General features: G+C 48.8%; 1 protein-coding gene and 1 long non-coding RNA gene across 2 annotated transcripts; one reads left to right on the top strand and one right to left on the bottom strand.

Moving 5' to 3' along the window:
- Positions 1 to 2,880: 2,880 nt before the first annotated feature.
- Positions 2,881 to 4,593, top strand: LOC129052089 (uncharacterized). The gene is made up of 2 exons (XR_008516847.1): positions 2,881 to 3,225; positions 4,044 to 4,593. It is a non-coding gene; the product is annotated as an uncharacterized LOC129052089 (long non-coding RNA).
- A 1,788-nt stretch (positions 4,594 to 6,381) lies between these two features.
- On the bottom strand, positions 6,382 to 10,685 carry NXT1 (nuclear transport factor 2 like export factor 1). Its single transcript, XM_002830018.4, has 2 exons — positions 10,099 to 10,685; positions 6,382 to 7,173 (listed from the first exon to the last, which is right to left on the bottom strand). Exon 2 carries the CDS (start codon positions 7,110 to 7,112, stop codon positions 6,690 to 6,692), a length of 423 nt encoding a protein of 140 aa, XP_002830064.1. The 5' UTR covers positions 7,113 to 7,173; positions 10,099 to 10,685; the 3' UTR covers positions 6,382 to 6,689.
- Positions 10,686 to 13,019: the final 2,334 nt, after the last annotated feature.

The following is a 13,019-nucleotide window of genomic DNA, read 5'->3' as shown; positions in this document are numbered from 1 at the left end:
TGGCTAACACAGAGGATCACCCCAAATATCAGGTTAGATGAACTGTGTGTGATGAAAAATGCTGCCAAGTTCCCTTGAGAACTAGTTATTGTTTATGTTGAAAATGTGTGTAATAGATTGCTTGGCTGCACAAAAGAGTGAGATTTCGTTCTGTCTTTGCAGTCTCTTAGTGGATTGCCTGTGATGGGTATCACATTCTAGTTTAATGCTTATTCAATTACAAAGTGTTTTCTTTCTCCACTACCTTTCTGAAGAGGGTTGGGAGATTGTACTTTTAATTATATTTCCTGAACAGGAGCCAGCTTCCCACACATAGTAGGTGCTCAATAAATATTTGAAGAATAGATGAGTGACGGAAATCTTTCTTAGGCCGACTCTCTTTATATTTGCATTCCATGATTTGAAGAAATTGGAATGAATACAGTTTTCACCTATGGCTCCAGCAGGCCCAGAATCGTGTTTTATGATTTTGTTTTGCATTACAAAAAGGTGGTCAGGCACGGTGGCTCACGCCTGTAATCCCAGCACTTTGGGAGGCCGGGGCAGGCGGATCACTTGAGGTCAGGAGTTCAAGACCAGCCTGGCCAACATGGTGAAACCCTGTCTCTGCTAAAATACAAAAATTAGGCCAGGTGTGGTGGCTCACACCTGTAATTCTAGCACTTTGGGAGGCCGAAGTGGGCGGATCACCTGAGGTCAGGAGTTCAAGACCAGCCTGGACAACATGGTGAAACCCCTTCCCTACTAATAATACAAAAATTAGCCGGGCGAGGTGGTACATGCCTTTAATCCCAGCTATTCAGGAGACTGAGGCAGGAGAATCGCTTGAACACGGGAGGTAGAGGTTGCAGTGAGCGGAGATTGCACCACTGCATTCCAGCCTGGGCAACAGAGCAAAATTCTGTCTCAAAAAAACAAAACCAAATTAGCCGGGAGTGGTGACAGGCACTTGTAATCCCAGATGCTCAGGAGGCTGAGGCAGGGGAATCACTTGAACCCAGGAGATGGAGGTTGCAGTGAGCTTAGATCATGCCATTGCACTCCAGCCTGGGCAATAGAATGAGACTCCGTCTCCGATTATGTTAGCTAGCATTCAATGCTGAAAGTCTTGCTTTAGTTGAGTGTCTTAATAGCTTTAATGCCTAACCAAAGAAAGAAAAGGCATATGATAATCATATATTTTATATTAAAATTATCTTTAGAAATGCTACAGGAATTTATAAACTAGATCAGGTTCAAAGGTAGAAATTACAACAAGCTTATTCAAAGGAACTTCTGGAAATCAAGGTAAAAAACACCAGCCTAACACAAAAGTAGCAAAGTATACTGTAAACTAAAAATAAAATTCTAAGCCCCTCAACTGACTGAACAGACTCCCTCTTGGCCAAGAGGGAGAAAACAAACCTTAAAAACATTTTTTTTTTACCCCAGAGAAACCTTAAAAACTGAGTTCCTGGCCATGATGGAACAAGAGGTTGGACAGGCCTCATTTCCGTGCACCACCCATCCTAGCATTAAGGTTAAAATAGAGGTCATAAGACTCACAGACTCTTTGTGGCAATATTAAATGATAAAGAATGAAGGGCCATGCCTGGCAAGGGTTGTCATGCACCTCTACACTTCAAGAAGAAACTATGCCTTAACTGCCACAAGGTTTTTATTCTCTAGCAGCTAAACAAGCACTGGCCTCTAGATAAGCAATATTCAAACAATGTGCTTCTCATCCACCTCCACATGCTGACTGACACGCCACACACCCCAGCCCCACCACTTCCACAAATAATTACTGCTTTGATTGGACCAGAGACTGACTGCAGTAGCTTTTTCCTGATGGGAAACAACCGAACAGGGGCTGATTCTGGTGGTTTACAGAGGCTGCACACAAGTGCATCAGTGTCCTGAAAAGATCTTTCAACTTATAGGGTCTAAATGTAATACATGAATACATGTAAATGCTAAGAGTCCACCCCAAAGTAAACATAGGTCACCTGTAACATGCACGTTTGTCCAGTAAGCATGGGTCAGGACCCGTTTCATGAATATTCATAACTCTTCCTGTGGCCTGTTCATATGTGTACTTGGCTAAGTCCTTCAGCTTAAATTCCTGTCTTAGGCCCCCTTCCCTCCAGCTGCCTGCCTTTTGAGCTTCTGCCAGAAGCTATGCTTCCCAGCCTGTCAGAAGGGCCACCTTGCAGGTTATCACCCTTTAAAGAAATAAAGCTCTCCTTTCTAAGTTTATGTGTGTGATTTTTTTTTAATAATACAAATAGACAATTCACTTGACAGTGTGAATGGCATACTTCACTGACAATGGAATACTATAAAAACAATAATAAACCACTGATAAACATCAACCTGACAAAGTTAAATATAGTGTTTCATGCTGTAGAACTCTGCACGAGAAAAGTACACGGGAGTGAACAATTTTTACGTAAGGGCGTTCACTGCAGTGCACTTACATTAGTGAAACTTTGGAAACAATCTCACCAATAAGGAGATGGCCGAATAATTTGATATATCCAAGCACTGGATTATTATGCCGGTCATTAAAACGATGTTTAAAAATATGTGTAATAGCTTGGGGAAATGCTCACCATGTTATAATGAGTAAAGACGGCTACACTATTTTACACAGGGTCTGATCTGATTTGAAAACAAATCTATAGAAATAGACTGGAAAGAAATCTATCAAATTCTAAACTGCACTAGGAAAAACACTGACGCACGCGCAACGCCGGCGCCCTACCCACTAGGCGCCCTACCCACTAGGCGCCCTCACTGCCCCTCACCTGCACAGCCGGCGCACGCCCACAGGCTCGTGAGGGAGCGGCTGGTGGGTCAGGCTGGGCGGCACTCCCTGCCCATTGGCTGTCCCGGAGTCCGGCCCCGCCTCTCCCCGCCTTCTGGAGCCGCTGGTATAGCTCCTTCCAGGGCTCCTTGGAGACGGAGGGCGGGGCTAGGGCGCCGGAGTCACGTGGTCGCGCCACCGCGCGATTGCTAGCTGTCGAAAGAGTCCTCCGACGTGTCCTGAGCGGTCGCAGGGTAATGACGTCGGCCGTATTGAGGCTGCTGGAACCTGCGGTTGAGTGCGAAACCGGCGCCACCCCCTGCGTCTTGGTCTCGGGCTGGTGGCCAGCGGGGTCTGGGCTGTGGTTTTACCCAGCTCCTTTGCGAAGCTGCTGTCCTTTCCTCAACATTACCACCCGGCTGGGCAGCCTACCCTCGGTCAGTACGTCCTGGCGAGAGCTGCTTCGGGCGTGGCGTTCGTGTCGCGGGGGCCTCGGCTCAGAAGCGAGGGAAGAGCAGCCCTCAGAGGAGCGGCGACCGCGCTCACCGGGAGCCCGGGTTGGGAGAGGGCGCCCCAGGAGGGGTGTGAGCTCCGAACGAGAAAGAACGCCACCGCCTTGTGGGGTCTCTTCCTAATGTGCAGATTGCAAATCTCTACAATGCTGCAAAAGAGGTTACAGTCCACATCAAATTAAGCATGCCCTAAAGGGCAGCTGGGGTTCAGTTCAAGAGTTGAGTTTTAACACACGCCTTTACCTGCCTTAAAATTGGGCAAGGTCTCACAACGTTAAACCATTTCTGACAATGCTTGTTGGTGATGTTTAAGATTTTTTGTTCGTTTGTTTGTTTTTTGATACGGAGTCTCGCTCTGTCGCCCAGACTGGAATGCAGTGGCGCGATCTTGGCTGACTATAACCTCCGCCTCCTGAGTTCAAGCGATTCTCCTGCCTCAGCTTCCTGAGTAGCTGGGATTACAGGCGCCCGCCACCACGCCCAGCTATTTTTTCTATTTTTAGTAGAAACGGGGTTTCGCCATGTTGGCCAGGCTGGTCTTAAATTTTGCATCCTGGGTCCCTCCTCTTACCTAGTCCCAGCCTTTTGTCTACAGGACAAAGCAACTTTCTGCAGTTTTCTCTTTGCTCTTTAGAGAGACTGGGCCCTAATTTGGGAAGGTGGCAGGGGAGGCAGGGCTGGTGTTTAAGGTCGACCAAAGCAACATCTAAATCTTTGCTCTTCCCCCAAATTGTCCAAATTAGCAGCAACAGGTGTGCACCTTCCAAGCTTGCAACAGACCACATTCAGAAGCTTCTTGATTTCCTGGTGTTCTGGGAATATCTGGATCAGAGGTAACATGGTTCACTAGGACTCCTCAGCTTCACGCAGTGTCCATTTCACCTCCCCCGGCCTTCCAATGTCTCTTCTTCAAGATTTCTCCAAGCCACTCTCCCCTTCATCTCCTCCACCCCCAGGCCCCAACTCCTGCCCCTCCCACCCTGGCCCCTGTTCTCCCTGCCCACCCCCTACCCCACTGGAGTGGCCTTTCATCAAACCTAAACCAAAGAAACCAACAGACCTTGCTGTCACCACTACTCCGGGACCTGGAAGTTGAAGCGAGGGAGAGACGGCGAAACACAGAAAGCAGAACGCCTTCTGTTCTTCCACACCACAGGGTTTGTGGACGTGGCCACTATAAGAACTCGCACTGCGTGCTGATTATACTCCTCAGCATAATTAATTTCTTAAACTTTTTAGAATAATTTAAAATTTACAAAAAGTTGCAAAAAATAAAAACCAGTAAACTCTTCACCTTCATCTGCCTTATAATTAAGGCAGCGGGCAGCGCGCTGGACAGAAAGGGAGGGGCTTGCGCTTTCCGCCGGTGGGAAACCCCACCCGCAGGGAGGAGCTGGGACCATCTGGCCGTACCTGCCGAACGGCCGCTTGGTGGAGATGTGTCCCAGAATAGGAGGAGGGTGCCACGCACACTTGTCTTGCCTTCCCGGGTGGCGGGGGCGTGGCAAGGGCGGAGCTTCCCGCTGTGCCCTTGGAGGCCGCCTGCAACCAGGCTAGTGTAGGTAGGGACACACGCCCTGTACCCTACCCGTCCTGCCCACTGTGGGTCTGGCCCTGACCTGAGGAGCAGTAGTTGGGGCCGTCCCCGCGTCTTCTGGACCCTATAGTGAACACAGTCTGCCCCATTCAAATCCTTTTCCTCACTTAGGATTACTGCTGTGTGTCAGTGTCACACACCCCAAATTGATAATGGCTTAAGATGGGATTTCTCATTTAAAAAGAAGTCTTTGGTTGAGTGAGCGGGGGCTATTTTGGTGTTTCCACATGGGACCTAGGCTCCTTTTAGCTCAGCACTATCCTACTTCTAGGGTATAGTTGAGCTGTTCTCTTGGCCAAGACTGAGCCAGAGCCTGTGGTCAGGCCAGCATAACCTTTCCAGGCAGCAGGATAGAGTGGGAAAGAAAGAAGGGTCTGTTGAAGGAAAATTCCCCCAAGTTCAGTCCTACTTCATTGGCCAGAACTTAATCACGTCAGGCCTAGCTACAAATTGAATGAGAAAGTCAAGTATTTAAGGTGGGTCCCTTTTTTCTCAAAACACTGGGCTTCAGATAATAGAGAAGGGAAGGGGTGTCAAGGGGAAATGGCTACCTGTGTCACTGTGCTTATCAGGATTCTTACCCTTCTCAAAATTTCCCATTCCAGTATCTTGACTACCCTATCCCAAACCTAGCACACTCTTACCAAAGACAACTTAACTGGGGAAGCTGCAGCATGGCAGGCACATCATCTATTGGTCCAACTACTACAGGGTTTTCTATTCTTCACATTGAAGAAATGCAACTGGGTTTGGCCTTTAGGATCAGTAACAGCAGCTTCTAGTTCTGATGTCCTCCATCCCAATTTCAGTGCTTCTTCCTCTCAGAATCAGTGCTGATTCACTTTCTCTTTATGAATGAGTTTAATATAGTGGCTTCATTTATAAGCAATTATTAGCTAACTCTAGTATTTCATGTGTTCTCATCATTTAATTCTCAGCTAAGGTGCTAAGGTAGGGCCCAGCCATCTGTTAGGTGATTCTGCTGTATCCTAAGGTGATTTATCCTAAAAGACACCTAGGGTGCTTTTAGAAACGGCCCATGCCCAGCCCTATCCTCAAAGATTCAGGCAAACAATTAGCCGGATGTGGTGGCATGTGCCTGCAATCGCAGCTACTCAGGAGGCTGAGGCACGAGAATTGTTAGAACCCGGGAGATGGAGGTTGCAGTGAGCCGAGATTATGCCACTGCACTCCAGCCTGGAACAAAACCAACCCCCCTACCCACCACCACACACACACACATAGACTCAAGCATGGTTGGGTCTGGAGTATGGCCTTGGCATAGGTAATTTCCAGTGTCCCAAGGGATTCTAGTGTGCATGGGGCTGTGAATCATAGCTCCAGGTGGGTCAACTATGTGCACACTGGTGCCTGGGGTAGGTACTAAGCCCTGATCCTCACCCCTGTGCGGGTGCTTCCTATTATGCTTTCTGCCTTTAGCCCTCCTCCTCCCTCACAACCTGATCAAACACATCAGACAGGGGGAAAGAAGAAACGTGTATTATTAAATTATTTGTCAGAATTTCCAGAATCAGAGTCTCTACTGGGCAAGTAGAAAAATAGAAAAGTTTACTACTTTGAAAAGGAAACTATGACAAACAAGTATATATTCAGGAAAGGGACTCCTAGAACTTGAGCAACAAAAAAAGAGTTCAACCTCAGCACAGTGGAGTCTGCAGTGTCTCCGCAACAACAGAAATGAACTTGTGTTCCTCACATCCTTGAGAGTCAAGGTTTGCATTTCTCTACAGAGCTAGGGCTGAATGAAGCAAAGAGACCTCTGCCACCCCCACTAGCTGGCCCAGTCCTGGAAGCGGAAGCAGTCACTTGCGATTTTCCACACTGTGTTGCTGGGCGAGGCCTGGGCGGTCAGGATGAAGTTCTGGTTGAAGTCCCGTTGTTTGTTCCCCTCAAACTTCACTGATCCACAGATCACAACAAGGACCGTGGTCTGGCTCGGTGTGGCTTCATCATGAACAGGCTGGCAGTCTACCACGCTGATTTGGAACTCGCTGGAAGGCAACATTTCAAAAAACTCACTCAAGGATTCTTGTCCTGAAACAGCATTGCCATTCCAGACCAGGGTAGCTGTGCCCATGTACAGGCGGGACAGCAAACGCCGCCGCTTATCCATGGTGGTGTAGTAGACATTGACAAACTCCTCAGCAGCTCTGCAGGCCTGATCCACATAGGTCTTGAAATCCACAGATGCCATCTCTGGTTCTATGGAAGGAGGGCTCCACCAGGGTATTTCCTCTGCCTTGGGGAACCAGGGGCTGCAGGGAAGTAAGGTTGAAGAGACGCCATGTGAATGCCAAAGTTCATTCTGCCCTGACAATAGAACATTCCTCCTTTTCTACTACTGGCAAAATAGTTACAGACTGCAGAACAATGACTGTAGGCTCAAATAGTACCCAACGCCTAAATGCCTAATTTTACTAAGACTCAGTTTGCTCATTGTTAAGATGGGATTCCCACTGTGGCAAACTGAGACAGTATACCTTAAGTGTTTAGTTAAAAACATTTAGTTATAGTCAGCACTCCATATCTGAGGGTTTTGCATCCACAGATTCAGCCAACCTCAGGGCGAAACCTGCAAATACGTTGGGCTGACTGTGCTACGTCATTCTGTTTTTGTGACGGAGTCTCACTCTGTCACCCAGGCTGGAGTGCAGTGGTGTGATCTCGGCTCACTGCAACCCCCGCCTCCCAGGTTCAAGCGATTTTCTTGCCTCAGCCTCCCAAGTAGCTGGGACTACAGATGCCCACCACCAAGCCTGGCTAATTTTTGTATTTTTAGTAGAGACAGGGTTTCGCCATGTTGGCCAGTCTGGTCTCAAACTCCTGACCTCAGGTGATCTGCCTGCCTCGGTCCCCCGAAGTGCTGGGATTACAGGCATGAGCCACCATGCCCGGCCTTAACGCCATTTTGTATCAAGGACTTGGAGCATCAGCAGATTTGGTCTGTTGTGGGGGTAGGGGGGCTGCTGGAATCAATTCCCAGAGGATAAGGAGGCCTGATTGGACCACGATTTTTTAAATCACATTTTATAAAATAGAGTACATTTGACTATGGAAGGCCACTCTTTCCTGAATGCTTGCAACAGACACGACAGCCCCTTGGTAAAGACAGTGGACCATGTTGAAGGGAAGAGTGGTCACTGGCCCAATAAAGGCCAACCAAACCAATGAAATACTCTTCAGCTGCTGAGTCTGGGAAAGTCTATCATGAGCTCACTCAGGAGGAACTGGGAAGTCAGAGAAGGCAGGTTTCTTAAGAGGGTAGAAACACAAATGACATGAGGACAGAACCAAAATGGCAGCCATAATCCCCATGATAAGCTGGAAGCAGCAAACCTCTTGGGTGAGTGGGGATTAGAAGGGAGGACACCCAGCTTACACAGGTACTAATATCCACCAGATAAGTCCTGTGGAGCCACAGTGCCTCCACAGAAAGGCATGTTAGATTTCAAAGCTCTTGGGTGTGTGGGCACAGAATATGAACTATAGCTGAAATGTCACATTGTCCCCCAAATAAAAAAATCCAAAAGCATTTAAAAAATTGACATTTACTTTTTTCAGGGTACAGGTACAACTGTTATGTTCTTTTCTCCATAATTAAAATATTTCACTTAAAAAAAGAGGACATTACTAAAATAGAGGGCATTACTAAAATAGTTTATACTTACAAACTTAAATAGTGAACAGTTTTTTTCATTTCAGAAAAAACACTTTTTTTATATATAATGATTAGCTTATGAAATAGATAAAACATTCCACATAGGGCTGGAAAGAGCCAGGTACTTATAACGGCTGCAAAGGTGGTGCATTGCCTCTGCTAAAGGGCTGGCTGGGAGGGAAGCTGTCCTAAAAATGAGCAGTTAAGAGCCAATTTCAGAAGTGGGTCTTTCCACGCCCTCCACAGACCTCATAGTTAAGCCTCAACTGTACTCTGGTCTGAGTACAGCGGTCCCTCGGTATCTGTGAGGAACTGGATTTAGGATCCCCGAGGATACCAACACCTGCAGATGCTCAAGTCCCTGATAAAATGGTGTACTGTTTGATATAACCTATGCGCAGCATCCTCCTATATACCTTCATCATCTGTAGGTAACTTATAATACCTAATACAATGTAGATGAGATGTAAATAGTTGTTATACTGTGTAGTTTACGAAATAATGACAAGAAAAAAAAAGCCTCTACATGTGCAGTACAAACACATTTTTCTTTTTCTGAAGAATATTTTTGATTTGAGGTTGGTTAAGTCCACCCCACGCGGAACCCACGAATAAGAAGCGCTGTGTTTGCTAAGGGCTTCACATAAATTACCTCATTTAAATGTTACCACAAATGGATGAAAAAGGTATTACTATAACAATTTTACAAATGAGAAAAGGGAAACCTAGGGCTGGATCAAGGTAACGACGGTTAAGTACACTCCTGATCTATCATTTACAAGACTAGACTGAGGGCTGAAATTTTGTCAAGACGACGCTGTCCTTGTTTGTACTCGCGTAAGCAAGTCTCCATGAGCCCGACTCCAGGACTGCTGGAGTGGGAATTTTCTCCCAGGGACCCCATTTCTCTTTGGCTGGAATTCCCGATCTCCACCTCACTCCTCCTCCCTCCACGGCACCAGTCCCCCCCATCATCTCAGAAATGACCCTCTTCTCCGCCCCTGGCTGTCTTTCCAAACACAATCTAACAACTGGCCACGCCCCCACACCCCATAGAAGGACCATCTCCACTTATGGTTCTCAGCTACCTATGGGGCCGTCAGTCCCGCTGTCTGTGTCAAATCAGAAAAAGAACCTGACCGTGATGATTAGAGTAAGAGGCTGTGAAGACCGCCGCCTCCTCGCACGGCCCACACCGTCGAGTGTCCAGAGATGGACGGGAGAAGCTGCCACAGTGGCATGGCCTTATTTGCTGTGAGTCGCCTTTAATTCAAACCTAGACAAACGCACGCCCTGCCCGGCCCTCCTCAGACCCGAGAGCTGCTCTGTGAGGGGACGCGCCTCTCCTCGTTGACGAGAATTCGCTGCCACGCTTTTTGCACAGACGAGAGCCTCACGCCGGCGGCAACTCTACCACGTGGACAAAGGCACAGCCGTGTCTCATTCTCGACAATGGAGGAGGGCGTGGGGTATGCACAAGGGGCTATCTCGGGGGTCAGGCCGCCGGGGGACGGCAACCTACCTGCGCGGCGACGTCCAGGGTCAGGCGGGCCGCGGCCCCCACGGTCGGGACGCCCCCCGCGCGGGCCGCAGTTCCACTGAGGGGCTGGCCGCGGAGGTCACAAGGTGGGTCCACCGAAGCCTCGGGTAGGGGTACGGGAAGAGACGCCTTTCTCCCCTCCTCTTCCTTCTTGGAGGCTTACTCTGGATCACCGGGGCCCCAGAGCCGGGGGACTTTGCGGCGCAGTTCCGCGGCTTCCCGCGCGCGGCCAGCCGGGCTCCGCGCAGACGCGAGCGCCCCGGCCCCGCCCTCTCCCCCATTCCCGTGACGGGCAGCGAAGTCAGTCAGTGGGACTGCGAGCCGGAAGGCTAACTCCGCCCATGTGTGGCTTATAAGAGGCGGTAGCTTCCGGGAGTGTCACTTTCCCAGAAATCCCGGCAAATCCGCCGTAGAGTTTTCGTTGGTCCAACCGGGTCACAGACCCGGCCCGTCTGGTTAGGTGGGATGCCTGATTGGGCCAAACCTCTCAGGTCTCGCACCTAGAGCTGGGAGTGGCGTCCGCTTTTTTTTCCGGTGCGCGGAAGCCGCTTGTCTGGAGAGGGAGGGGAAGGTTTGTGGGGTCGGGTGAGATGCTTTCCCCTTGTCCCGCATGCGCCTGTATTGGAGTGATTTCAGTTAAAAGTCTCGTGAAACGTCACCAGTTGATGTAGTCACGGCCAGCAGCAGCTGCCTGACCCCGCCGAGGCCTTCCGTCCGGCAACATGTGAGGCGCCGCAATGCTTGAGGCCACGGCGAGGGCAACGCGGGCCGCGCCCCGTGGAATCCGCGTGGCGGAGTGCCTGAGCCGATCACGCTCCTTAGGAGCTTAGGCCACTTAGAGGCGACGTCCTGGTGGACACGGAGGGAGCCAGTTTTAATCAGATGGGAAAAGTAGCTAAAAGTGGGAGGAGACTGGGGCGAGGGTGGGACGTGGGTGAGGCGGGGGCGTGACGGCGGTTCCCCACTGCCTTGAGGCTTGAGGGGCCCCGGGAAACCCGGGCCCGGCTGGGATTGGGATTCTGTTCTTCCGCGTCCCTAGCTACGATTCAGCTGTTCTATAATGAGAACTGGATTTTTACTGAACTTTACGAACAGGCTCAACAGGATGTAACCATTCAGTGTGGAAGCATGAGAAACTATAGCTTGTAAATTAAAAGAAAAACCTCATTTCTTTAGACAACATTTTCAGCTCCATCTGCTGGTCTGAGGCTGAATAATTAATTGCAAAGCGAGGAGAGAAGTGGGGCTAGATGAAGTGAGGTAGTTTAACCTGTGCTTTCTTGGCGTCCCGTCGGCTCCCTTTGCTTGCATTCCTAAGAGAATCTTGGTCTCAGATTTCAGGATAAGTTGAAAACAGTTGGGCTATTTAGTATAGGCCACCCCTTCCCCCCGCACCCCCCCCCCACACACACACACTTCAGTTAAGTAGGTGGAAAGTTTGGATTATTAAACAGACACGTTGGAGGCTGAGCAGAGTGGGTGAAGGAGCATTTTCGGGGCTTTATGAACTAAAATGGCTTTTTGAACCCCAAGGCAGTGATACTTGGATTGATCTAAATCAGCGTGGATGGAATGGAAGTGGGAATGAGTTGATTTACTGCATGCTCAGTAGTTTGGATGTTGTTCTGCTTTTGTTTCCTATATAATAAGCCCCTTTAATTTCTTTCACATAACTTATTGGGGGAGGTACCATTATTTCTGATTTTATAGACAAGGAGGCTGACAAAGAACCATCCTGGTGTCACAGGGGCGATTCATACCTAGAAAAGCTGGTTAGAAGAACATTAATGCAGCTCCAAGGCCCTTTAAAAATGCGAGACTTTAGCCTTGAGAGGCAGCTGTTCTGCCTTTTAGGTTTGTGGGGTCTGCCTTTTAGGTTAGGGTCCTTTTAGGTTTGTGTCTCTAGCATATAAAATTATGCCTGACCCAAAGCAGGGGCTCAATAAATACTGTTTGAATGAACAGACAAGCCTGGGTTCAAATCATTGCTCCTCAACTGCATAGTTGTGATGATCTGTCCTCAACACTCACTCCCTGCTCTCTTTGGAAGCAGCCCTGGCTTTTATTCCCCCTATTGTAGCAGGACAAGCCCCAGACAAAACCCCTCAGAAACCAAGTTAAGGAAGGGCTTTATTCAGCCTGGAGACTCACGTCTCCAACAACCGAGCTCCCCAAGTGAGCAATTCCTGTCCCTTTTAAGGGCTCACAACTCTAAGGGGGTCCTCGTGAGAGGGTCATGATCAATTGAGCAAGCAGTAGGTACGTGACTGGGGCTGCATGCACAGGTAATTAGAACGGGACAGGACAGGGATCTTCACAGTGTCTTTTTTATGCAAATAACCAATTAGGTCAGGAGTCAATCTTTACCAGGCCCAGGTGTGGCACCAGGCTGTCTGCTTGTGGATTTCATTTCTGCCTTTTAGTTTTTACTACTTTTTTCTTTGGAGGCAGAAATTGGGCATAAGACAATATGAGGGGTGGTCTTCTCCCTTACTATGATCCTAGAGTTTGGGGAGGTCAGAGACATCCCTGGTTCCACAGGACACACGACTGGCACTGTGTGCATTGAGCACAGCTGAGGGTGGTCGGAGGCCCAATTAGGGCCACTGAGCCTGGAGGTGTTTGCTGAGGGATTCTGGGGAAGGAGATTTTTCTCCCTTTCCTTCTGGACTCACAGTGTGTGGATAGCACTGTTGCAGCCATCTTGCTGCCCTGAGTGGTAGACCCTTGATGAGGCAGACAGGAAAGCTGGGAAGAAATCAGGCTCTTGGTGACTATGTTGGCCATCCCTCAAGTTTGGACTTTTCAGTTTCAAGAGCCAGGAAATCCTTTTATCTTTTATACTATTTAAAATTGGGCATAAATATAAAGTTATTTGCAACCTGACTAGTGTGGCTTAAGCA

Source organism: Pongo abelii, chromosome 21, assembly GCF_028885655.2.
Source record: "Pongo abelii isolate AG06213 chromosome 21, NHGRI_mPonAbe1-v2.0_pri, whole genome shotgun sequence".
NCBI lineage: Eukaryota > Metazoa > Chordata > Mammalia > Primates > Hominidae > Pongo > Pongo abelii.
Note: the sequence above shows the minus strand (reverse complement) of the source record. Positions and strands in the feature narration are given on the sequence as shown.